General features: G+C 47.6%; 2 protein-coding genes across 2 annotated transcripts in view; both read right to left on the reverse strand.

The window, feature by feature from the left end:
- Positions 1-27,898, reverse strand: part of VDAC3 (voltage dependent anion channel 3) — a 524,928-nt gene that overhangs the window by 221,905 nt on the left and 275,125 nt on the right. The window lies entirely within an intron of this gene.
- The window catches only part of IKBKB (inhibitor of nuclear factor kappa B kinase subunit beta), a 131,938-nt gene that overhangs the window by 31,387 nt on the left and 72,653 nt on the right, over positions 1-27,898 (reverse strand). The window contains exons 12-15 of the mRNA XM_063931741.1: positions 17,384-17,498; positions 15,895-16,018; positions 14,428-14,579; positions 10,338-10,399 (exon numbers count right to left, since the gene is read on the reverse strand). Coding sequence (XP_063787811.1) covers positions 10,338-10,399; positions 14,428-14,579; positions 15,895-16,018; positions 17,384-17,498 — 453 coding nt within the window. The remainder of the gene's footprint in view (positions 1-10,337; positions 10,400-14,427; positions 14,580-15,894; positions 16,019-17,383; positions 17,499-27,898) is intronic.

A 27,898-nucleotide genomic window follows, 5' to 3' on the forward strand; every position in this document is an offset into this window, starting at 1 on the left:
CTGATAAGGTATCAGTCCATGCCGCTACTGCACTACAGACCCAGGCTGACGCGATTGCCGGTCTGAGCAAGGTACCTGAATGTGTATAAATGGACTTCAGGGTACCCTCCTGTTTGCGATCAGCAGCATCCTTGAGGGTAGCCGTATCCTGGGACGGCAGGGCTACCTTTTTGGATAAGCGCGTTAAAGCTTTGTCCACCCTAGGGGAGGATTCCCATCGTAACCTGTCCGTTGGCGGGAAAGGATACGCCATAAGAATCCGTTTGGAAATCTGCAGTTTTTTATCTGGAGATTCCCAAGCTTTTTCACATAACTCATTCAGTTCGTGTGAGGGGGGAAAAGTTACCTCAGGTTTCTTTCCCTTATACATATAAACCCTTGTGTCAGGGACAGGGGTTTCCTCTGTGATGTGCAAAACCTCCTTAATTGCTATAATCATATATTGGAGTGATTTAGCCAACTTTGGCTGTAACTTTGCATCATCGTAATTGACACTGGAGTCAGAATCCATGTCGGTATCTGTGTCAACAATTTGGGATAGTGGGCGCTTATGAGACCCCGACGGTCCCTGCGACATAGGATCAGGCACGGGTTGAGACCCTGCCTGTCCCAATGCATCAGCCTTGTCTAATCTGTTATGCAAGGAATTTACATTATCATTTGAAACCTTCCACATATCCATCCAATCAGGTGTCGGCGCCGTCGGCGGAGACACCACATTCATTTGCTCCCGCTCCTCTCCCACATAGCCTTCCACATCAGACATGTCGACACAAGCGTACCGACACACCACACACACAGGGAATGTCCTTTCTGAAGACAGTTCCCCCACGAGGCCCTTTGGAGAGACAGAGAGAGAGTATGCCAGCACACACCCCAGCGCTATATAACCCAGGAATAACACAGTAACTTAATGTTAACCCAGTAGCTGCTGTTTATATACTTTTTTGCACCTAATTATGTGCCCCCCCTCTCTTTTCAACCCTCTTCTACCGTGTATCAGCAGAGGAGAGCCTGGGGAGCTTCCTCTCAGCGTGCTGTGGAGAAAAAATGTCGCTAGTGAGTGCTGAGGGAGAAGCCCCACCCCCTCGGCGGCGGGCTTCTGTCCCGCTTAAATTTTATTTCTTTGGCGGGGGCTCCTACATATATACAGTGCCCAGCTGTATATATGTGTTCATTTGCCAGAATGAGGTCCCAAATGCTACCCAGGGCGCCCCCCCCTGCACCCTAACAGTGACCGGAGTATGTGTAGGTGTGTGGAGCAATGGCGCACAGCTGCAGTGCTGTGCGTTACCTCCAGTGAAGATCACGAAGTCTTCTGCCGCCTGTGAAGTCTTCTTGCTTCTCATACTCACCCGGCTTCAGTCTTCCGGCTCTGCGAGGGGGACGGTGGCGCGGCTCTGGGATGGACGGCGAGGGTGAGATCCTGCGTACCGATCCCTCTGGAGCTAATGGTGTCCAGAAGCAGGACCTAGCTTCAGAGAGTAGGGCTGCTTCTCTCCCCTCAATCCCACGATGCAGGGAGTCTGTTGCCAGCAGAGCTCCCTGAAAATAAAAAACCTAACAAAATACTTTCTATCAGCAAACTCAGGAGAGCTCACTGAAAAGCACCCAGCTCCTCTGGGCACAGACTCAAACTGAGGTCTGGAGGAGGGGCAGAGAGGGAGGAGCCAGTGCACACCAGGAACTGAATTCTTTCTTGGGGTGCCCATGTCTCCTGCGGAGCCCGTCTCTCCCCATGGTCCTTACGGAGTCCCCAGCATCCTCTAGGACGTTAGAGAAAATAAGATCTTACCAGGAAGAATTTAATATGTTTTCTTGCTGCTGTATCAAATGGCTAAAAGGTAATATTGTTCAGGGATGCAACCTTTCCCAAGCACCCACAAAGCTAGAAGCACTGGGTCTCCCAAAACCCACAGGTAAAATGCGTAAGTAAGAGGTTTAGCTAATGAACAAAGTGACTAGGTAGTTCTCTCAAGAAATAAAATTTAATACATAGTAGTAATAAAAGCAATATAAATAGAACATAGAATGGAATGGTGCAGAGCTGGAATAAAATGCACCAATGGAGTAACAGAACTTTCTCTAACGTCCTAGTGGATGCTGGGGACTCCGTAAGGACCATGGGGAATAGACGGGCTCCGCAGGAGACAAGGCACTCTAAGAAAGAATTAGGACTACTGGTGTGCACTGGCTCCTCCCTCTATGTCCCTCCTCCAGACCTCAGTTAGAATATGTGCCCGGACAGAGCTGGGTGCACTTTAGTGAGCTCTCCTGAGCTTGCTAATAAGAAAGTATTTTGTTAGGATTTTTTATTTTCAGAGAGATCTGCTGGCAACAGACTCTCTGCTACGTGGGACTGAGGGGAGAGAAGCAAACCTACTAACTGCGGATAGGTCGTGCTTCTTAGGCTACTGGACACCATTAGCTCCAGAGGGATCGAACACAGGAAATAACCCTCGGTCGTCCGATCCCGGAGCCGCGCCGCCGTCCCCCTCGCAGAGCCAGAAGACAGAAGCCGGCGAGAGAAGCAAGAAGACTTCAAAATCGGCGGCAGAAGACTCCTGTCTTCATATGAGGTAGCGCACAGCACTGCAGCTGTGCGCCATTGCTCCCACATTAAACCCGCACACTCCGGTCACTGTAGGGCGCAGGAGGGGGGGGGGGGGGGGGGGGGGCGCCCTGGGCAGCAATTGAATACCTCCTGGCATAAAAGAGCATATATACAGCTGGGCACTGTATATATGCATGGGCCCCCGCCATTATTTTACACAAAATCGCGGGACAGAAGCCCGCCGCTGAGGGGGCGGGGCTTCTTCCTCAGCACTCACCAGCGCCATTTTCTCTCCACAGCTCCGCTGAGAGGAAGCTCCCCAGGCTCTCCCCTGCAGATTCACGGTAGAAAGAGGGTAAAAAGAGAGGGGGGGCACATAAATTTAGCGCAAAATCACTAATACAGCAGCTACTGGGTAAACACTAAGTTACTGCGTAATTCCTGGGTTATATAGCGCTGGGGTGTGTGCTGGCATACTCTCTCTCTGTCTCTCCAAAAGGCCTTGTGGGGGTTCTGTCCTCAAATAGAGCATCCCCTGTGTGTGTGGTGTGTCGGTACGATTGTGTTGACATGTTTGACGAGGAAGGCTATGTGGAAGCAGAGCAGGTGCAGATGAATGTGGTGTCTCCGCCGACGGCGCCGACACCTGATTGGATGGATATGTGGAAGATGTTAAATGACAATGTAAACTCCTTGCATAAAAGGTTGGATAAAGCTGAAGCCTTGGGACAGTCAGGGTCTCAACCCATGCCTGATCCTACAGCGCAGAGGCCGTCAGGGTCTCAGAAGCGCCCACTATCCCAGATTGTTGACACAGATATCGACACAGATTCTGACTCCAGTGTCGATTGCGATGATGCAAAGTTGCAGCCTAAAATGGCTAAAGCCATCCGCTACATGATTATAGCAATGAAGGATGTATTGCACATTTCAGAGGTAAACCCTGTCCCTGACAAGAGGGTTTATATGTTTGGGGAAAAAAAGGCAAAAAGTGACTTTTCCCCCTTCACATGAGTTAAATGAGTTATGTGAAAAAGCTTGGGATTCTCCTGATAGGAAAGTGCAGATTTCCAAACGGTTACTTATGGCGTATCCTTTCCCGCCAACGGACAGGTTAGCTGGGAATCCTCCCCTAGGGTAGACAAAGCTTTGACACGCTTATCTAAGAAGGTGGCCCTGCCGTCACAGGATACGGCCTCCCTGAAAGATCCTGCGGATAGGAAGCAGGAAGGTATCCTGAAGTCCGTTTATACACATTCAGGTACCCTACTGAGGCCGGCAATTGCGTCGGCCTGGATGTGTAGTGCTGTAGCAGCATGGACAGATACTCTGTCTGAGGAACTTGATACCTTGGACAAGGATACTATATTACTGACCCTGGGGCATATAAAAGACGCTGTCCTATATATGAGGGATGCCCAGAGAGACATTTGCCTACTGGGCTCTAGAATAAATGCAATGTCAATTTCTGCCAGAAGGGTCCTGTGGACTCGGCAATGGACAGGTGATGCCGACTCAAAAAAGCACATGGAGGTTTTACCTTATAAGGGTGAGGAATTGTTTGGGGACGGTCTCTCGGACCTAGTTTCCACAGCTACGGCTGGGAAGTCAAATTTTTTGCCATATATTCCCTCACAACCTAAGAAAGCACCGTATTACCAAATGCAGTCCTTTCGATCGCAAAGAGGCAAGAAAGTCTGAGGTGCGTCTTTTCTTGCCAGAGGCAGGTGTAGAGGAAAGAAGCTGCACAATACAGCTAGTTCCCAGGAACAGAAGTCCTCCCCGGCTTCCACTAAATCCACCGCATGACGCTGGGGCTCCACAGGTGGAGCCAGGAGCGGTGGGGGCGCGTCTCCGAAATTTCAGCCACCAGTGGGTTTGCTCACAGGTGGATCCCTGGCTATACAGATTGTGTCTCAGGGATACAAGCTGGAATGTGAAGTGATGCCCCCTCACCGTTACCTCAAATCGGCCCTGCCAGCTTCCCCCATAGAAAGGGAAGTAGTGTTAGCAGCAATTCACAAATTATATCTCCAGCAGGTGGTGGTACAGGTTCCCCTCCCTTAACAGGGTAGGGGTTACTATTCCACAATGTTTGTGGTTCCGAAACCGGACGGTTCGGTCAGACCCATATTGAATTTAAAATCCCTGAACATTTACCTGAAAAGGTTCAAGTTCAAGATGGAATCGCTCAGGGCGGTTATTGCGAGCCTGGAAGAGGGGGATTTTATGGTGTCTCTGGACATAAAGGATGCTTACCTGCATGTCCCCATTTATCCCCCTCATCAGGAGTACCTCAGATTTGTGGTACAGGACTGTCATTACCAATTCCAGACGTTGCCGTTTGGTCTGTCCACGGCACCGAGAATATTTACCAAGGTAATGGCGGAAATGATGGTGCTCCTGCGAAAGCAAGGAGTCACAATTATCCCATACTTGGACGATCTCCTCATAAAGGCAAGGTCCAGAGAGCAGTTGCTGATCAGCGTAGCACACTCTCGGGAGGTGTTACAACAGCACGGCTGGATTCTGAATATTCCAAAGTCGCAGCTGATTCCTACGACGCGTCTGCCCTTCCTGGGCATGATTCTGGACACAGACCAAAAGAAGGTGTTTCTCCCGGAGGAGAAGGCCCAGGAGCTCGTGACTCTGGTCAGAGACCTCTTAAAACCAAAACAGGTGTCGGTGCATCAATGCACGCGAGTCCTGGGAAAGATGGTGGCGTCATACGAAGCCATTCCCTTCGGCAGGTTCCATGCGAGGAAAATCTGTAAAAGCCCATTCCACAAGGAAGGTGGGCTCTTCTTGGGCGGCTGCCCGAGGGATCTCGGCATTACAGCTTTGCCGAGCAGCTACTTGGTCGGGTTCAAACACGTTTGCAAAATTCTACAAGTTTGATACCCTGGCTGAAGAGGACCTTGTGTTGCTCATTCGGTGCTGCAGAGTCATCCGCACTCTCCCGCCCGTTTGGGAGCTTTGGTATAATCCCCATAGTCCTTACAGAGTCCCCAGCATCCACTAGGACGTTACAGAAAATAAGATTTTACTCACCGGTAAATCTATTTCTCGTACTCCGTAGTGGATGCTGGGCGCCCGTCCCAAGTGCGGACTTCTTCTGCAATACTTGTATATAGTTATTGCTTAACTAAGGGTTATGTTATGTTTGCATCAGGTTGTCTGATGTTCTGTTGTTGTTCATACTGTTAACTGGGTAAGTTATCACAAGTTATACGGTGTGACTGGTGTGGCTGGTATGGGTCTTACCCTGGATTCCAAAATCCTTTCCTTGTAATGTCAGCTCTTCCGGGCACAGTTTCCTTAACTGAGGTCTGGAGGAGGGGCATAGAGGGAGGAGCCAGTGCACACCAGGTAGTACTAAATCTTTCTTTAGAGTGCCCAGTCTCCTGCGGAGCCCGTCTATTCCCCATGGTCCTTACGGACTGAATCAGCACTGGTTGGTCTCAAAGCAGAGGCTCCGCTTGGCTTAGGGTGTTGTATATGGGGGCCAGGGTGATCAGCCGATGCATCTGAAGATGCGATCCGGACCACTTGTCCAACAGATCCCACTGAAAAATCCTGGCATGGAACCTGCCGAAGGGAATGGCTTCGTATGACGCCACCATCTTTCCCAGGACTCGCGTGCAGTGATGCACCGACACCTGTTTTGGTTTCAGGAGGTCCCTGACCAGAGTCACGAGCTCCTGAGCCTTCTCCTCCGGGAGAAATACCTTCTTCTGGCCTGTATCCAGAATCATGCCCAGGAAGGGCAGACGCTTCGTAGGGATCAGCTGCGACTTTGGAATATTCAGAATCCAGCCGTGCTGCCGCAACACTTCCTGAGAGTGTGCTACGCTGATCAGTAATTGCTCCCTGGACCTCGCCTTTATGAGGAGATCGTCCAAGTATGGGATAATTGTAACTCCTTGCTTGTGAATTGCCGCCAGCACTACCTTTCCATGGGGGAAGCTGGCAAGGCCGATTTTAGGTAACGGTGAGGGGGCGTCACTTCGAACTCCAGCTTGTATCCCTGAGACACAATTTGTATAGCCCAAGGATCCACCTGTGAGCGAACCCACTGGTGGCTGAAATTTTGGAGACGCGCCCCCACCGCTCCTGGCTCCGCCTGTGGAGCCCCAGCGTCATGCGGTGGATTTAGTGGAAGCCGGGGAGGACTTTTGTTCCTGGGAACTAGCTGCATGGTGCAGTTTTTTTCCTCTACCCCTGCCTCTGGCAAGAAAAGATGCCCCTCTGACTTTCTTGCTCTTTTGCGAATGAAAGGACTGCATTTGGTAATACATTGCTTTCTTCGGCTGTGAGGGAACATATGGCAAGAAATTTGACTTCCCTGCCGTAGCAATGGAAACTAGGTCCGAGAGACCGTCCACAAATAATTCCTCACCCTTATAAGGTAAAACCTCCATGTGTTTTTTAGAGTCGGCATCCCCTGTCCATAAGACCCTTCTGGCAGAAATGGACATTGCGTTTATTCTAGAGCCCAGCAGGCAAATGTCCCTCTGGGCATCGCGCATATATAGGACAGCGTCCTTGATATGTCCCAGGGTCAGTAGAACAGTGTCCCTGTCCAGGGTATCTATCTCCTCTGAGAGATTATCAGTCCAAGCTGCTACAGCACTACACATCCAGGCCGAAGCAATTGCTGGCCTCAGTAGAGTACCAGAATGTGTATAAACAGACTTCAGGATAGCTTCCTGCTTTCTATCCGCAGGATCCTTTAGGGCGGCCGTATCCTGAGACGGCAGGGCCACCCTCTTAGATAAGCGTGTCAACGCCTTGTCTACCCTCGGGGAGGATTCCCAGCATAACCTGTCCTTGGCGGGAAAGGATACGCCATCAGTAATCTCTTGGAAATTACTACTTTCCTATCAGGGGTATCCCACGCTTTTACACATAATTCATTTAATTCATGTGAAGGGGGAAAAGTCACTTCTTGCTTTTTCTCCCCATACATATAAACCCTCTTGTCAGGGACAGGGTTTTCCTCTGATATGTGCAATATATCCTTCATTGCTATAATCATGTAGCGGATGGCTTTAGTCATTTTAGGCTGCAACTTTGCATCATCGTCATCGACACTGGAGTCAGACTCCGTGTCGACATCTGTGTCAACCATCTGGGATAGTGGGCGCTTGTGAGACCCTGACGGCCTCTGCATTGTAGGATCAGGCATGGGTTGAGACCCTGACTGTCCCAAGGCTACAGCTTTATCCAACCTGTTATGCAAGGAGCTTACATTATCATTTAACACCTTCCACATATCCATCCAATCAGGTGTTGGCACCGTCGGCGGCGACACCTCATTCACCTGCACTTGTTCTGCCTCCACATATCCTTCCTCATCAAACATGTCGACACTGACGTACCTACACACAGCACACACACAGGGAATGCTCTGACTGAGGACAGGACCCCACAAAGGCTTTTGGGGAGACAGAGAGAGAGTATGCCAGCACACACCCCAGCGCTATATAACCCAGGGATTACACTGTACCTTAGTGATTACCCAGTAGCTGCTGTTTGTGATCGTTTTGCGCCTAAATTTATGTGCCCCCCCTCTCTTTTTACCCTTTTTGCACCTGTATACTGCAGGGGAGAGCCTGGGGAGCGTCTTTCCAGCGGAGCTGTGAAGAGAAAATGGCGCTGGTGTGCTGAGGAAGAAGGCCCCGCCCCCTCAGCGGCGGGCTTCTGTCCCGCTTCTATGTGTAAAAAATGGCGGGGGCTCGAACATATATCCAGTGCCTGACTGGATAAATGTGTTATTTTGCCAAAAGGTACCTTAATTGCTGCCCAGGGCGCCCCCCCCCCCCCCCCTGCGCCCTGCACCCTACAGTGACCGGAGTGTGCGGGTGTGCTGCGGGAGCAATGGCGCACAGCTGCAGTGCTGTGCGCTACCTTAAGTGAAGACAGGAGTCTTCTGCCGCCGATTTCGATGTCTTCATGCTTCTGCTGCTTCTGTACTTCTGGCTCTGCGAGGGGGACGACGGCGCGGCTCCGGGAACGGACGATCAAGGTTAGGTACCTGTGTTCGATCCCTCTGGAGCTAATGGTGTCCAGTAGCCTAAGAAGCGCAACCTAGCCGCAGTTAGTAGGTTTGCTTCTCTCCCCTCAGTCCCACGTAGCAGAGAGTCTTTTGCCAGCAGAAGCTCTCTGAAAATAAAAAACCTAAACTAAAATACTTTCTTCTTAGCAAGCTCAGGAGAGCCCACTAAAAGCACCCAGCTCTGGCCGGGCACAGATTCTAACTGAGGTCTGGAGGAGGGGCATAGAGGGAGGAGCCAGTGCACACCAGGTAGTACTAAATCTTTCTTTAGAGTGCCCAGTCTCCTGCGGAGCCCGTCTATTCCCCATGGTCCTTACGGAGTCCCCAGCATCCACTAGGACGTTAGAGAAATAGATTTACCGGTGAGTAAAATCTTATTATCCACCTGTAGGACAATCAGTCTGTGTAATAAACAAGCAGTATGCGATCCACTCTTAGAATCAAATGGTATAGGGGCTAATTCAAGTTGGATCATGATCCAACTGAAATTTTTACGATCGCCCCGTGGGTGCATGCGCAGCGCCCATCCTGTGGGGGATGGGGGGAGGTGCGAAAATTCGATCGCCTCTGCCTGTCAATCAGGCAGAGGCGGTTGCGGGGCGGGGGAGGAGGCGTGAAACACTCTATTTCCAGGGAGGAGACGGAACGTTACGGGAGAACTGAGTCACGAACGGCGGGCGGAGTCAGCCAAATGGGGGGCATGTCATGGGCGTGACATCACACGCAGCCGCCGTGATCAGGGAGAAGGCGACTGTTCTCCTGCGGGTGCAGCTAAGCTGCGGTGGCAGGAGGCTTCCAGTATTTCTGCTAACAAGCAGAGATTGCGATCACTCGCAATTTCTGCTTGTTGAAGGGGGTGGGAGACTCCGGTCAGCATGCTGGGTGGCCTTGCCCAGCGATGGGCGGCCCCCAGCATGCTAGGAAAAGAATAACAAATTCTGCTGATTAGCAGAATGTGCTATCCTTACTGAATTAGCCCCATAATACCCGGAGGTTGAGGTTGGAGCCACAGACCGTAACTGAAGAGCATATCAGGATAAATACACTGCATGAGCTCCAAGGCAATACCGGGGAAGATCAGCAGCCCAGGGCAGAGAGTCTCTGCATTCACAGAGTTGATGTTTCGAGCCACTCGGGGCTCTTTCTCAAGAGCCCTATGCTTAGACTAAGAGCCCTGAGTGGCTTGAAATGCGTCGGCGTGACCCCTGTGGATTCTTGCTTCTATATCCCAGAATTCACTAAAATTTCGTTTGAAAACTTTTAGCCCAGAAAGCTTTCTACTAAAGGTTTCCTGCTGGTCAGTGATGCAGCGACGCTCACTCATTAACTATGAGGTCATACCAGCGGAATGGGTCTTAGCGCATCAATTGTAAACCACATTTAATGACAATTAAAAAAAAAAACCTGAAGAAAGTTTTTCTATTTGCACATAAATTTGCTTCTATTTGTAATGACACCCGAGTGTAACAGAATCCACCTCCCTTCCCGAGCTACAGTATGTATAAGTCTGTATCCAGGATAACATAATCTATGCCCCTATACCCAGCATTCCCAGGATAAGAAGAGGCTTAGGATAAAACAAAGGGAAATGCAATAGACTATATGAATTGCAGTCTTTTGGCACCCAGCAGGGATATAAAGAGGATGCTGCTGTCCAATCAGGTGCTGCCACTACACCGACACAAGCCTGCCTCCTAATAAAATTCTCCATAAGATTTTACTCACCCTCCCGCACAGCTCAACTGCCTGCTCCATCTCTCTCCATGTTGAAAGCAGCTTTTCAGAGGCTAAAAAGAGATATTAGATAAAGAGACATTAGATAATGACATAGGGGCTAATTCAGACCTGATCGCTGCTGTGTGTTTTCGCACAGCGGGCGATCAGGTCTGAACTGCGCATGCGCGACAGTGCACCGGCGCATGCCAGAGGTGCGATCGGTATCTCAGCCCAGCGGTCGCTTCTGCCTGACTGACAGGCAGAGGCGTTCGCTGGGCGGGAGGGGGCGGGCTGGCGGCGTTGGGCTGACGTTTTGGGGGCGCGGTCCGTGCAACGCAGACATGCCCGGAACATACGGGGCATTCAACAATAATTAATTGGCTGCTGTGTGATGCTTTTGTACCTGTGCAAGGGGAGGGGGACAGACCCAGAAATGCGGGGCGGAATAGCTCTGTGCTGGGCGTCCCCCCTGCATGTCTGTGAAAGTGATCATAGACATGCTAAATTTAGCACATCTACAATCAAGTCTGAATTACTCCTAAAATCATTGTATTTTATTTGCAAGCCACAACAAAACTCTGAGGCGTCAGACCATTGATATTACAAGCCGTACATAAAATAAATCAAATATAAAAAACAAGTCAGACAAAGACAGAACAAGTGCATGCAATGTTGTCAGAGAACATGCAGACGTGAGACACAAGGCAGAGAGGTCCCCACTTATTTAAATAAAATATAAATATATATATATATATATTAGACTATTTAAGTAGAATGAGGAGTAATTCCATATTCATGTTTCTATGAACATACAGCAGGTTGCAATATAATATATACACACACACACACACACACACACACACACACACACACACACACACAGATGGAGCCCTGCTCATCTATCCCTTTAATAGGATTAATTGAGCCAGTGCTGTCAGACTTAATCCCCTGCTGTATTGTTCTCTCTGTATTGTATTGCATCTGAGAACAATAGATGAAAGGTTTATGCTAATAAACCTTGGTGCACCTAGGTACAACAGAGAAGGCTAGACGAGTGAGGCTCCGTCTGTATATATAGACAATACTTCCCTTTTGTGCTATTTTAGTAGAATAATGATATAATAGGCGACCAATTTCACTAAGTCCCCTGTTAGAAAGGACTGAACAAACAATATATACAACAATAATGAATCGGCGCCCCTGTATTGCTAAAACAAATATTGGTAAATCACCAGCAAATCGCCTATTGGTGAAATATGACACTTAAAATCCGAGTTGACAAATTTGTACTTATTTTACATATTTCTTAAAACATTTATAAAATATCACAAAGAAGTGTCCATTATTTCACAGATATCCTTTCATTTCCTTTTCCTATTCGTGTGGATTAGAGGCCACAATATGAACAGATAATCCAACGCATTTCATCTCAAGCAGAGACTTCATCAGTGGTATATCTTATTGCTATACACTTTGCTATCAACGTTAGTTGTAGTGAATATACGTTCGAACACTTTAGTCTAACAAATGGAGCACAAAGCTTGTAGCAATGTGGCACATTCACCTGGGCACTTTAAAAAGGTGTGGGATAACTCAGATACCTTAGACCAATCAGGTTCAGGGAGAAATGCCCCAATGCGTTCAACCCCTAGGTCCAATGGTGTAATCCTCTTGTGGATCCAGATATTTGTTATAACAATACAGGGGCACTGATTCATTATTGTTCTATCTATCTATCTATCTATCTATCTATCTATCTATCTATCTATCTATCTATCTATCTATCGTGGTTCAATAAGTAAGATAACAAGACCTCTCATGTGTATAATGTTCTCTATTTCATTCTGATCTCCCACCAGGCCATTAGACTGCACCTCGTATAAAGTTGCATACACACTAGGCGGTGTATTTGCCCAGCGTGTATGCACAGGGATGATCGCAGACATTGCTGGGCTGAAAACCGCTCAGTGCATACACACTGAGTGCTTTTTCCCCCTGCCCAGCGATGTCAGCGGGGGTGAGCGGCTTTCCATAGCAGGACCTATGGAAAGCCGCTCACCGCGCCGTTCATCTACTGGTAATACCAGTAGATGAACGGCGGCCGCTGGAGATGTAGCGGGAGCGTGCATCAGCGCTCACCGCTCATTGTTTGGCCATACACACTGGGCGGTTTTGAGCGGAAATCAGCTCAAAACACCAAAAATGAGCTGCTTTCAGCTCAAAATCACCCAGTGTGTATGGGCCTTAAGTCATACTGTCCCAACATCAGCTGTAAAATGTTGGGGATACCAGAAACAAACACTGAGGTGTGTAGTGTGAACACATTTCTGCATCTAAAGGGCACATTAGCAGCAGAAATTAATCGCCAACTGTCGGAGTCTACGACCTAGGTTGCTGAGAATAGGCGTTGCATTGCTGCTTGATAACGCCAGGCCATACTCAAGCCAACCGCACACGTTGTTACAGCGCTACCATTGGGAGGTACTGGATCATCCTCCCTACAGGCCTGACCTGGCACCAAGTGACTTCCATCTCTTTGGACCACTGAAGCAGCACCTGCGTGGAATGCAATTCACAACAGACTGTGAAGTTCAGCAAGCCGTCATGTCCTGGCTATAGGCGCTTGACACTGGTTCTGTGCCAGGATAAATGCCTTGATGAACCATTGGAACCAATGCTTAGACAAATATGGGGTCTACATAGAAAAATAATCTGTACCAAGGCCATACTATTGATTATGCGTATGTGTTGAAAACACCTTTTCTGAATGAGAGGTCTTGTTATTGAACCACCCTCATGTGCTGTATATTATTTATTAGATTTAATTTTTTCTTAAATTGTATAAAGTATTCTTGCTACAGGACTTAACCTATTTTCTATGAAGATGTTGGTAAATTACTATTCACTGCAGTAGCCATTGTTTGTCTTCTCACATATTGTGTTTCTGTACTCCAAGAGAGATCCGGTAAATATCATTACACTATGGTAATCCCCTTAAAATATAAAAGCTTGAGCGTGTGGCCTGGTGGCAAGAGATGTATATGACATCCTGGTAGGCGGAGCATTACATCACAAAGGGGGCGTGGTCAGGTACAGAAAAGATCTGGTATGATTTTACTAAGGGCGACTAGTTAGTTCTCCATCTCAGTGTAACAGGTGACTAGATGGAATACTGTACTTCTGATTTGCTAGTTCAGATTTTCAGTTGATTTTTCCATTGAATTTAAAGCAGTGGAAAAAACTGCCACTTAAAGGAGTCTATTTACTAAGCTTTGGATGGAAAGTGATCAGAGATAAAGTACCAACCAATCAGCTCCTAACTGTGATTTTAAAAACAAAGCCTGTAAAGTGGCAGTTAGGAGCTGATTGGATGGTACTTTATCTCCATCCAAGGCTTAGTAAATAGACCCCTAAGGGCCAAATTGGTGTATGTACACACATGCCTACGCAGCTGCGATATGTCAGGCTACGGACTTGCTTATCAATGCAAGTGATGTAGCCACCCAAAAAAGAATACAGACGCCCACCAGAGCCATTGTAAAGTCCTCAGCATTTACAAACACATACTCTACGCAGCATCAATGCAATAGCAAAGAACATCCACTCCTCGAGTGAGGTCTGTGGCTATCAGGCTGGCCACCGCAGTAGCAACGCTGCCACCATGTTTTTCTGCGTACATGATCGCAGCTGAAGGCCGGTCCTCCCTCCCCCGCCCTCACCGAAAACGGCCATGACATGCCTGCATTTTTGCAGTCACTCCCTTTACCTCTCCCAAACAGTCCCTATTTGTCAATCGCTCAGTGCTAAGATTCCTACTGCAAGCGGCATTGCATAGGTACCCTGGCGTGTGCACACTTCAATCACAGCACATGCGCAGTCTGCCTATTATCACTCAGTTGCATGAACATGGGCATTGCATATAAACATGAATTAAGCCCTAAGACCACTGGCAAAATCACAGAAAAGTGGCATTTTTGGCACAGTGGAAGCTTTTACATTTGACACAAAATGTTTTTTTTCTTCTTTTTATTACAAAACCCAGAGCCGTTCTCAGACAAAGATAACGCTAACAGCTGAATACCACAGACTAAGAACTTACTTATTCCAAACTCCATCTGTTCACTGTATTTCTCCAGATCGATCTGGATACTGCTCCGGAAGAAATCGAGTTTGGCCTTTAGCTGCTCACACTCCGAGGTCATCAGATTCTTCTTTTTGGAAAGCTCAGTGTTATATCGCAGGAGGTTCACCCTGCAATACACAATTCTCATACATTAGGGGGAGGGGCGCAGTCTGTTTCTACCAGTAAAAGAACTTGAGGCCTGATTCAGAGAAGGAAGCTAATGAAGTATTGGCTGCGATTTGTAGGATAAACAATGGAAAAAGTTTAAATGAATGAAGGGTAATGCTAAGGTGGCTGTCGAGTGGCCTTTGTTGGTGCTGCACCCTTTCCCCATAGACATTTTCAGATGCTTCCTCAAAGTCAGGAGGATACTGATCTTCCGAGGCAGTACAGAAGACAATGGGACTCCGATCACTCTCTGATTACCAAACACTCTACAGAAGATTGAGACTCAGGACCTCATTCAGCTTTAGCAAAACTGCAACTGCTAGCACCTGCATACTGGGGCCGCTCAGCACAGGGCAAGGCTGTCCAGCATGTTAAGAGCCGCCCTGCGTTGTGGTCGCATTTATAAATGCAAATGCAACACAGGCATCAGGGCACCATCGGAAATGCCGGTAGCCCCCTGAATACTCAGCCAGGCTGCGTACGCAGGCACACCAGTGCTATCTTTCCTGTTGCAGTGGCTGCGTGCAACATCACGCGCCCGCCTCAAAGATGGTCTGGCTCCGCCCGCATTTTCATCACCATGCCACCGCAACGCTGCGTCGCTGCCCCCAACAGCCACTGCCTGCCAATCAGGCAGAGGCGTTTGTGTCACTGTGATTCAATCGCATCTCCCGGGCCGCACACGCGCACAGCGGGCCCTGCACGTGCACACTGGCCCAGTAATCAGCCAAATGCGATCGCATCGCACTAGTGATCGATGCTGAATAAGGCCTTCAATGCGGGTATCAACAAACAAAGTGTCACAATCAGCCCTACTCCACTTAACCAAAATAAAAGCATATACTGTAGTAGTAGTTCTTTAAAGTACCCCTAGAGAGTGAACCAAACATACAGTGGGCGGTATTCAATTGTTTTCACCCCCTTCCACACCCGTTCTGTTTCTGCTGACGGGGTGTGGTATCATCATTGCAGCTTGCTACCCTCCAGGGTGGAGAGGTACCCAACCCTTTTTGCAGCTAAACCTGATTACTATGGGCGTGACATTCACGATAAGGGCGATCACTTTAGAAAGGAGATTGGGCATGATATATCATTTGAATACCAATGACTTCAGCACAAACAGTGCCCAGTGTATTCAGTACACCTGCTGCTTCCATGTAATGGGCTCCTGAATGCCAGTACAGACAGTTATTAACGAATTGTATTAGAAAATCCTGTCCAGAATAGGCAAGACAAGAGAATAACTTTAAGCATGGCATCTTCCTAATCTCTCACATAGTAGTTCGCTGTCCCATCTGCAGCCGGGCACAGTCCTCTTTCAATGTGCGTATTGTCTGCCAAATCTGCCCCCACACTCGGCGGAGTTGCACGTATGTCAGGTGATGCTTGGGGTCCTGTACTGGAGACAGAAAGATGGCGGGTCAGCGCCAGTATGCCCTATTGCGTATATGAAACTGATTACTCACTTGGTCAAATAAAAAAAATATTTTAATTTAAATAATCGCTTTCATTTTCTATGAATCTTAGCAAACACTGGGGCAGATGTGTTAACCTGGAGAAGGCATAAGGAAGTGATATACCAGTGATAAGTGCAAGGTGATAAACGCACCAGCCAATCAGCTCCTAACAGTCAATTTGCATATTGGAGTTGATTGGCTGGTGCGTTTATCACTTCTTTATGCCTTCTCCAGGTTAATACATCTGCCCCAATGACAGTTGGTATTTATCAGCGAGTGATAAAACTCAGTGTGAATGATAAAACTCATTATATATGATAAATGGTGCTCCTGCCAATCAGCTCCAAACTGTTTTTTTTCAAACACATGGCAGTTCGGATCTGAACACGACAGTTAGGAGCGGATTGGCTGGAGATTATTTAACGTTCGCAACGAGTTTTAATTACAACAAATTTTATCACTCGTTGATAAATGGGCCACCATACTCATGTAAATGAACGCTACCAAGTCTTATATGATCAGTGGGGGTCATTCCGAGTTGATCGCTCGGTAGCAACTTTTTGCAGCGCTGCGATCAGACTAAATCTCGGCAAAACTGCGCATGCGTATGCACCGCAATGCGCAGGCGCGTCGTACGGGAACAAAGAGGATGGGTGCTGGGCGATGGATTTAGCAAAGAATCCATTCGCACAGCCGATCGCAAGGTGATTGACAGAAAGAGGGTCTTTTTGGGTGTCAACTCACCATTTTCTGGGAGTGTTTGGAAAAACGCAGGCGTGTCCAAGCGTTTGTAGGGCGGGTGTCTGACGTCAATTCTGGGACCGGACAGTCTGAAGTGATCGCAGTGGCTGAGTAAGCTCAGACCTACTCAGAAACTGCAAAAAGCTTTTTTGTGCCGTTGCCTGCACAAGCGTTCGCACACTTGCAAAGCGAAAATACACTCCCCCATAGGCGGCGACTATCTGATCGCAGCGCTGCAAAAAGTTGCTAGCGAGCGATCAACTCGGAATGACCACCAATGTACAGTGAACAACATACACCACGCTAAACAGTGCACCAATGTCCAAACTACCATGGAGAAGCGGTAAAACGCGTCGCTAGCTCATTATTATCAAGCAATCATTTTTCATTAAACACATCAGTTAAAATAAAATAAAACTTAGAGCATGACAAGCGCTAATATTATATAGGGTTTCTATTTTATTCAATATACAATTTTTTTTATTTTATTTTTTAAATCAGCCCGCTGTTCTGGGTCCTCTAGCCAGGCTTCGTCTTGGGTGAGAAGTAAATGCCAGGATACTCACACATATATCCGACACCCTCAGGGTGAGGACGATGTGATATCTGGGGTTCATACACAGTTTTCCGATTATCGAACAGAAATATCAGGTCACTCTCCCCGTTACGCCCATCGTTGACCTGCGGTAATAGCAAAACGATGCTGGTTAGCTATGGCGGGTGTAGACACAATAAATACTTTTTATATACACACCTGTGGCTCAGTCATCACAGGCATCAGATAGAAACCTAATGCCATTTAAAAGGTTTAGCCAGCTAGATAGTCACATAATCACCAATTAGCTCACTGATTTCCCCTTGATGTGACACATGAGGATCTATGAGAACAGCCACTACTTTGTTTATGTGCAATACTATAGCTAACAAGGGAATAGAGAAATCATGTGAAAACTATGTTTTAGCAGAGTTGTTAGCATAATGTATGTATGTATGTATGTATGTATGTATGTATGTATGTATGTATGTATGTATGTATGTATCCTCACGGACGGGACTCAGCGAACAACTTCCTTTGTAGCACTTCATATATATTTTACATTAACACGTCCACACACAATAGCAGTGCTGGCAGATGGGTTAATGCAGAACATCTGTTAAGGGGGGTACACACTGAGAGATCCGTGCTTAAGCATGGATCTCTCCGTGAGTATGCCCATAGCGATAGCGATGCGCGGCCCCGCGCGCCGCTTTCGCCGACTCTAGACTCTTTGGCAAATCTAGTAAGATTGCTCATTTCACCGCTGGGTGAAATGAGCGGCCCCCCATCATCCCCCCTCGCTCAGTACACATCGCGTTGTGTGCTGAGTGGGGGGAGGAGATGTGTGCTGAGCGGTCTGTGCTAGATAGCTCAGCACACATCTCCCCCGTGTGTACGGGGCTTAACTGATTCACCGGTTTTAATTTATGGCAAATAATATATCTTTGAAAATATTTTTTTTTGGAATTCTTTTTTCACTCAATATAGTCACACACATTGCCTCTTTACAGTGGTTTGTTAATTAGGCTTGAGTAAAAATAAGAATTTACTCACCGGTAATTCTATTTCTCGTAGTCCGTAGTGGATGCTGGGAACTCCGTAAGGACCATGGGGAATAGAGGGGCTCCGCAGGAGACTGGGCACTCTAAAAGAAAGATTAGGTACTATCTGGTGTGCACTGGCTCCTCCCTCTATGCCCCTCCTCCAGACCTCAGTTAAGGAAACTGTGCCCGGAAGAGCTGACACAACAAGGAAAGGATTTGGAATCCAGGGTAAGACTCATACCAGCCACACCAATCACACTGTACAACTTGTGATAACCATACCCAGTTAACAGTATGAACAACAACTGAGCCTCAGTAACAGATGGCTCATAACAATAACCCTTTAGTTAAGCAATAACTATATACATGTATTGCAGAGAGTCCGCACTTGGGACGGGCGCCCAGCATCCACTACGGACTACGAGAAATAGAATTACCGGTGAGTAAATTCTTGTTTTCTCTGACGTCCTAGTGGATGCTGGGAACTCTGTAAGGACCATGGGGATTATACCAAAGCTCCCAAACGGGCGGGAGAGTGCGGATGACTCTGCAGCACCGAATGAGCAAAGGCAAGGTCCTCCTCAGCCAGGGTATCAAACTTGTAGAACTTAGCAAATGTGTTTGAACCCGACCAAGTAGCAGCTCGGCAAAGCTGTAAAGCCGAGACCCCTCGGGCAGCCGCCCAAGAAGAGCCCACCTTCCTTGTGGAATGGGCCTTTACTGATTTAGGATGCGGTAACCCTGCCGCAGAATGAGCTTGCTGAATCGTGTTACAGATCCAGCGCGCAATAGTTTGCTTTGAAGCCGGAGCACCCAGTTTGTTGGGTGCATGCAGGATAAACAGCGAGTCAGTTTTCCTTTTTTTTTATAAATTTTTTTATTGACAGATGGTTACAGAATATAGTAACAGATAACAGATCACTAATGTATCCAGTGCAAAACAGCTTGACAATACATATAAATTATGGTGTTTCGCCATATTTTAACATCCTTAGATATGTATTTAGAACAATCAATTATGCAAAGATGAACGTGATATTATAAAGTCATATCATATTCTATGGAAGTTATGTGAAGACAGGTATATAGATAAAGATCAGAGTCAGAAAGGAGCAGTAGAGTTAAGCGTCTCTAGTAGGTACCATCTGGTATCTTGAAAACATTGTCGTAAAGCGGCCCTTACCAGTGGAGATAAGGTTATAACATACGGTAGCCAAGTTTGGAAGTATTTTTCTGTTAGTTTGTCTTTCTGTAGTGAGGTGTTGGTCCAATCCAGGTGGAAGAGATGGGAGATTCTGGGATGTAACAGTGTGATGGGGATTGGATCAGTGGCGATCCATTGAGAGAGGATTGTTTTCTTTGTTGCAGCGGCCAGTTTGATTAATAGGATGCGATTACCTTTGGTTAGCGTGTTGTGTGAAGAAGGTGGGTAAATGCCCCAAAACGCCCAGGTCCTATTTATGGTAAATTGTATTTTCAGCTCTGTGGTTATATATGATTGGAGTGCCTGCCATAAGACCTGTACTTTAGGGCATGACCAGAGGCAATGGACTATACCCGCTTCTAAAGCGGTGCATTTGTAACAGCGTGATGTAGGGGCAGCTCCTATAAGAAACCTCAACCTGGGGGTGACATATGCTCTGTGTAATATTTTCTGGTGCATCTCTGTGTATGTGACTGAGCCCAGTGTCTTATCTAGGTAGCTGTTGGCGTCTAAAATATTTCTTAGTGTCAGGTCCGGGAAGTCCCTTGTCCATTTCAGTAAGCCCACTGTGCCAGAATCTATATTTAGTAATGGGCGAGAGTGTGTGTGTATGAATGCTATTGAGAAATGATCTTTTGGATTAAGTCGAGCCGATCTATCTAAGGCGTTGGAAATGTCTTGGGAGGATAGACTGGATAATAATTTTCTTACAAAGCTGCTTGCTTGAAGGAAGGGGAACAATGGTATGGATAGGTTCGGGAAACGTTCTATGATCTGCGAGTGTGTGAGTAGTGTTAAATTTTGGGTGTCTAAGAAGTGATGTGCATATTTTAGTCCCCCTTCGTGCCAATTACGGAATATCGGAGAGGTGACATGTGGTTTAAAATCAGGATTGCCCCAGAGGGGTGTGAAGAGTGACGTCTGGTTTGAGAGTTTTAATTGAGAGCGGATCTTTTGCCATGCAGCACAAGTAGAAGAGATGAGCACATTGTCTTTTATGTGGTTGGGCATGTTATTCGGGGAGGTGTGTAGTAGGGATGTCAAGTTCCAGGTGGGACTGAAGGATTGTTCTAGTTGTGCATTGGTGTATTTGTTTTGTCCACCAATCCAGTCCAGGGCAATCCTGTAATTTGCTGCCAATGCGTATGCTCGAAGGCATGGTAGGTTTAAACCCCCGAGTGACCTTGGTTGTCGCAATTTGAATAGGGAGAAACGTGGGCGTTTACCCACCCAGATAAATTTAGTCAGTGCTTTGTCTAGTTGTGTAAATGTGCCTTTATTTGGGATCATCGGAAGCATTTGTAACACGTATAAGAGGCGTGGGAAGCTGATCATCTTATACAAGTGACCTCTGCCTGTGTATGTCAGCGGAAGGTGAGCCCATCTGATGAAATCTGCGTGAGTTCTGGCGAGGAGTGGGAGAATATTGAGGGAGTATAATTTGGAAGGATGATCTGGGATTATGATGCCCAGATAGGTGAGACGGTTATTCTTTGCCCATTGGAATGGAAAGGTGTCACCCCACCCCAATTTAGCTGCAGGAAAGAAGGCTAATGCTTCTGTCTTTGAGTGATTAATTTTGAATCCTGATACTGTTTCAAAGGAATTAAGTATATTAAGCAAATGTGGCATGGCCTCATGAGGATTGCTAACGTAAAGTAGTATGTCATCTGCAAATGCTGAAAATTTAAGTTCCTGATTGGCTAGTTTAATACCTCTCCATTTTTTTTCCTTTAAGAAGTGTCTGAGGAGGGGGTCCATAGCTAGGTTAAATAAGAGAGGGGATAAAGGACAACCTTGTCTGGTCCCACGTTGTAGTATAAAACGTTTAGAGTTATGGGCGTTGATTGTTAAGAATGCTTGGGGGTTTTGGTATAGTGTTTGAAAAACATGTGTAAAGGCTGGATCAAAGTTCTGGTGTTTAAATATCCTATTAATATGGGCCCAAGATACCCTGTCGAAGGCCTTGTCTGCGTCGCAGCTGAGGATTATATTTCCCATCTCCCGTGATTCGTGGGATTTGATCATGGCCGCTAGTAAAGATCGAACATTGATCACAGAGTGCTTATTACGTAGAAATCCTGTCTGTGCAGGGTGTAGAAGTGTGGGCAGTATCAATTGGAGGCGGGAGGCAAGGATTTTTGTAAAAATTTTGAAGTCTTGGTTCAGTAGCGAGATGGGTCTATAGGATGAGACCAAAGTATGATCTTTGTTTGGTTTAGGTAAAACAATAATTCTGGCTGTGTTGAAGTCGAGCGGAGCCGGACCTCCAGTCAGAATTGAGTTATAGAGGGCCCTTAAGTGTTTTTTGATGTGTGGAAGGAGTGTTTTATAGTAGGCTGCTGACAGACCGTCTGGGCCTGGAGATTTCCCATTGGGAAGGGATTTTATGGTTAGTTCTAGTTCTTCTTCTGTGACGGGGGCGGTGAGACTCATTCTATCAGTGTCACTAAGAGTAGGAAGGTCAGCTTGTAGTAAGAAGTTCTCTCCCATCTCAGGTTGGTCATGGGGTGCTGTGTATAAATTTTCAAAGAATTTCAGGAAAGTGTTACTAACTGCTTCTTGAGTCAGTGAAGGTTTAGTGCGACTGTCTCGAATCAAGGAGATATGCTTGGGAGTGTCTCGGGTTCTTACCATGTTAGCTAATAATTTTCCTGGCCTATTGCTCCAGCGAAAGTATTTGTTAGTTTGAAAAGAGAGGAATAGCTTGGCCTGTTCTGTGCATAAAGTGTCGTGAACTAATTTAGCGTCCTTGTATTGTAGTCTATTATTTTCAGTGGGGTCGGCCAATAACCTTGAATATGTGGTGGTCACCTGTTGAGAGGCTGTGGACATCCTTTCCTTAAGGCGTTTTTTCTTTGTGGCTACATAAGATATTATTTGGCCTCTGAGAACAGGCTTGGAAGCTTGCCAAAAAAGGTTCATATCGTTTGTGTGTGTTGCATTGTCTTGTGTATAGTTTAAGAAGGACTGAGACAGATAGAGCTTAAAGTCTTCTGAGGTGGCTAAATATTCTGGGAAGCGCCAATTATAAGAGATTGTGCGAGGTGTGGTCAACGTGATTGTTAATGAGATAGGAGCGTGATCAGATAGTAGGATACTGGCTATGGTGGAATCTTCTACTCTGTGAATTAAAGAGGCCGACACCAGCCAATAGTCCAGTCTAGAGAATGTTTTGTGCGGGTAGGAGAAGAAGGAGTATTCCCTGTCATCTGGGTGTATGAATCTCCAGGGATCGAGAAGTTGTAGGGAGTCTAGCATCAAGGAGAGTGTGGGTGGTATTGACCTATTGGAGCCTGATTGTTTAGGACTTCCTGATACATCTAACTGAGGGTCTAGGACTACATTAAGATCACCTCCCAAAATCAATGAGCCCTCGATCCAACCCTGTAGGTTAACAAATATGCTTGAGAAGAAAGGTGCGTTTGATCCTGTGGGTGCATAGATGGATGCTAAGGTAAATCGTTCACCCTCAATATCCATCTTCAATAATAAGAATCGTCCTTCTGGGTCTATCCACTCTTCCCTTATTTTATAGTGCAATGATTTACGAAAGAGTATTAAGACCCCTCGTGTCTTTGTGCTATATGAGGCGCTTCTAAAATCACCCACCCAAGCATCTCTCAATGTATTTGGGTCTGAAATACGCCAGTGTGTTTCCTGTAGAAACACCACATCTGGGTGAAATTTTTTAAGGTGGTTTAGAATTTTCTTCCTCTTAATCGGTGTTCAAGCCCTCCACGTTCCATGAGACTAATTTGAGCGATGACTTTGTGCCATCTATAGATGTTTCAGCTGCTCGTGGGTCTATCATTATCCAATACCCAGTCTGATGGAACTTGGAGAGAGAAGCCACAAGCAAAGGCCCAACCCCCCGTCCCAGCGAGCGGGGGTAGACCCAAAGGAGTGTGATATGGCAGCGTGCAGGGTAGTATTTAGGTAACCATGATGCACTGTCATACATATAAACTGTGACAACAAAAACAGTATAAGCCATCGGTCAAAACATTTTTTAAATATCTGAACCCAAGAGGATGGTTCTAGGAACCATTTGTGTTTAACTGAAACTGTGAAAAGATTAGACAAAGGGAAAAAGGTAGGCATAGACAGAGAGGATGGGCAACCACATTCCCCCCTCCCCTGTCCCAACATCATATGTGAAAACAACAGAGTTATCTGTAACCAGGCTAATCGACTGTCTAAAGTTAGTAGTGAATTAGCCATTAGAAAAATATTGAAGATTATTTATAACAAAAGGATACTTGCTATTCTAGGGCACTCAGTCCGCATCATCCATACAGGAGTTTGATCCATGGGTGTCAAGTGATTTGAGAAAGTTTCGTGCTGTTTCAGGGGAATCAAAATAATTTGGTTTTCCTGCGTGGAAGATTCTTAATTTTGCGGGGTATAAGAGTGCGAATCTAATGTTCCGAGTGAATAGTTCCTTGCATACTGGGGAGAATTCCCTTCGTTGTGAGGAGACTTGGAAGGAGAAATCCTGGAAGAGGAGGATCTTGGAGCCCTCATAACAGAGACCGGAACTCTTGCGGTACAGTTCCATAATTTTCACCTTGTCCAGGTAGTTTAGCAGTTTGAAAATTACCGGTCTGGGGCGTGAATGAGCAGATTGGGAGGGTTGTCTTTCGGGGCCGATGCGGTGAACTCGTTCTACTAGGTATGAGGTCGGCGAGGAAGGTAGGTCTAAAGTTGAGGGTAACCAGCGGGTGACTAAGTCCATCAAATCTTTTTGTCTGACCGTCTCCGGAAGCCCAACGAGTCGTAGATTGTTTCGACGATTGCGATTTTCCAAATCTTCGATTTTATCGTTCATGGCTGCTAGTGTGCTGTCGTGAGCTTTTAATTGAGATTGGGTCGCATGTTGGTCGTCTTCCAATGTGGAGATGCGATCCTCAGCCTCTGTTAATCGTTGAGTGTGCTGTGATATTTGGGCCGCAGCTGAGTTGATGGCCTCTAATAGGGGTGCCAGTTTCGCGTCAAACAAGGGTGAAATGATTTCCGTTATCTCCCTGGCCCTCTGTACTGCGGACGGGCTGGCCCTGAGGTCAGTCGATGATGAGTCGTCTGCATCTCTTTCGCCCGGTGAGGAGGGTGACCGCTGTTGAAGTGGGCTTTGTTCTTTGGGTGTCGGCTTGTTTTTATTTTGAGAATTTTTATTTGCCCGGAGTGTTTTAGCCACGTATTTTTCCATGATGATAAGTTTGTCTTCAGGTTAGGTGTAGTGTGGTTTAAAGGTTGTGATGCTGTGTGAACGCGACTTAAACTTTGCTGCTGGTATAGGACGGTCAGGGAAATCTCAGGATACCTGGAAGGGGTCAGCAAGGCCCTATTTGTAGGTTGATTTTGTCAGACTTGTTTGGGCTCAAAACACAAGGCTCGCCTGTCGTTGTCGTGGGTTACAGGCAGCGACCAGCGCGGTACCTGTGGGACCCACAGCGTGTGATGGCGGTTCACTGCCTTGTAGTATCGGGTTGGGGGGAAGTGTGACCGCACCGCTCACCTGTCGTTTGCCAGGAGTTGCCGGGGGTGTGGTATAGTAGGTCTCAGGTAACCAAGGTGCTGCGGGCTCGCATGAATATGGAGGAAAATGCCGTCAGTTAGACCCTCCTGTGACTGCAGTGCTGGTCGGCTGTGAAGTCTCCTTCAGCTATTCCAGGAATGATGCTGGTGGGTTGTGGGGCTGGTCTGGAGTATTCCCAGGAGGGGGATCGCGGGCCTCGTCCGAGGTCCGCGGCGCAGTGTGGGAGACCGGAGCTCGAGCGGCGATTACCGCGAGGGGTGGTGATTGGGGACGTCCCCCGTCCGTCTCCCCGAGGCACTTGCCGGCTGTGTTGGGTGTCGGGCAGGTCGGACTCGGTTGTTCGCGAGTTCTAAGATGGCCGCCGCTGTGCCCAGGAGGGAGATCTCAGGCCTCCGCCGGGGTCCGCGGTGCGTTGCGGGAGACCGGAGTTCGAGCGGTGATTGCCACGATGGGTGGTGAGTGGGGGCGTCCCTCGTCCGTCTCTCTGGGGCACTTGCTGGCTGTGCTGTGTGTCAGGCAGGCCGGACTCGGATGGTCGCGAGTCCCAAGATGGCCGCCGCTGTGCCGGGCACTTCACGAGTCAGTTTTCCTGACTCCAGCCGTCCTGGCTACATAGATTTTCAAAGCCCTGACTACATCAAGTAACCTGGAGTCCTCCAAGTCCCGAGTAGCCACAGGCACCACAATAGGCTGTTTCAAATGAAACGCTGATACCACCTTAGGGAGAAATTGGGGACGAGTCCTCAACTCTGCCCTGTCCATATGAAAGATCAGATATGGGCTTTTACATGACAAAGCCGCCAATTCTGACACACGCCTAGCTGAAGCTAAGGCCAACAGCATGACCACCTTCCATGTGAGATACTTTAGCTCCACGGTTTTAATTGGCTCAAACCAGTGTGATTTCAGGAAATCCAACACAACGTTAAGATCCCAAGGTGCCACTGGAGGCACAAAAGGGGGCTGAATATGCAGCACTCCCTTAACAAACGTCTGAACTTCAGGCAGTGAAGCCAGTTCTTTTTGAAAGAAAATAGATAGGGCCAAAATCTGGACCTTTATGGACCCCAATTTTAGGCCCATAGTCACCCCTGACTGTAGGAAGTGCAGAAATCGACCCAGCTGGAATTCCTCTGTTGGGGCCTTCCTGGCCTCACACCAAGCAACATATTTCCGCCATATGCGGTGATAATGCTTTGCTGTCACATCCTTCCTAGCTTTTATCAGCGTAGGAATCACTTCATCCGGAATGCCCTTTTCCGTTAGGATCCGGCGTTCAACCGCCATTCCGTCAAACGCAGCCGCGGTAAGTCTTGGAACAGACAGGGCCCCTGCTGTAACAGGTCCTGTCTGAGAGGCAGAGGCCATGGGTCCTCTGAGATCATTTCTTGTAGTTCTGGGTACCAAGTTCTTCTTGGCCAATCCGGAACGATGAGTATAGTTCTTACTCCTCTCTTTCTTACTATCCTCAGTACCTTGGGTATGAGAGGAAGAGGAGGGAACACATAAACCGACTGGTACACCCACGGTGTCACTAGTGCGTCCACAGCTATCGCCTGAGGGTCCCGAGACCTGGCGCAATATTTTTTTAGCTTTTTGTTGAGGCGGGACGCCATCATGTCCACCTGTGGCAGTTCCCAACGATTTACAATCTGTGTGAAGACTTCTTGATGAAGTCCCCACTCTCCCGGGTGGAGGTCGTGCCTGCTGAGGAAGTCTGCTTCCCAGTTGTCCACTCCCGGAATGAACACTGCTGACAGTGCTAGCACGTGATTCTCCGCCCATCGAAGAATCCTTGTGGCTTCTGCCATTGCCATCCTGCTTCTTGTGCCGCCCTGGCGGTTTACATGGGCGACCGCCGTGATGTTGTCTGACTGAATCAGTACTGATTGGTTTTGAAGCAGGGGCTCTGCTTGAATCAGGGCGTTGTAGATGGCCCTTAGTTCCAGTATATTTATGTGTAGAGAAGTCTCCAGACTTGACCACTGTCCTTGGAAGTTTCTTCCCTGAGTGACTGCCCCCCATCCTCGGAGGCTTGCATCCGTGGTCACCAGGACCCAGTCCTGTATGCTGTACCTGCGTCCCTCAAGAAGATGAGCACTCTGCAGCCACCACAGCAGAGACACCCTGGCCCTTGGGGACAGGGTGATCAACCGATGCATCTGAAGATGCGATCCGGACCATTTGTCCAACAGATCCCACTGAAAGATCCTTGCATGGAACCTGCCGAAGGGAATTGCTTCGTAAGAAGCCACCATCTTTCCCAGGACTCGCGTGCAGTGATGCACCGACACCTGTTTTGGTTTCAGGAGGTCCCTGACCAGAGATGGCAATTCCTGGGCCTTCTCCTCCGGGAGAAACACCTTCTTCTGTTCTGTGTCCAGAATCATTCCCAGGAAAAGCAGACGCGTCGTAGGAATCAGCTGCGACTTTGGGATAGTCAGAATCCAGCCGTGCTGTTGCAACACTTCCTGAGAGAGTGCTACGCTGACCAACAACTGCTCTTTGGACCTCGCCTTTATGAGGAGATCGTCCAAGTACGGGATAATTATAACTCCCTTTCTTCGAAGGAGTATCATCATTTCGGCCATTACCTTGGTAAATATTCTCGGAGCCGTGGAGAGACCAAACGGCAACGTCTGGAATTGGTAATGACAGTTCTGTACCACAAACCTGAGGTACTCCTGGTGAGGTGGGTAAATGGGGACAAGCAAGTAAGCATCCTTGATGTCCAGCGACACCATAAAATCCCCCTCT

Source organism: Pseudophryne corroboree, chromosome 6, assembly GCF_028390025.1.
Source record: "Pseudophryne corroboree isolate aPseCor3 chromosome 6, aPseCor3.hap2, whole genome shotgun sequence".
Classification (NCBI taxonomy): domain Eukaryota; kingdom Metazoa; phylum Chordata; class Amphibia; order Anura; family Myobatrachidae; genus Pseudophryne; species Pseudophryne corroboree.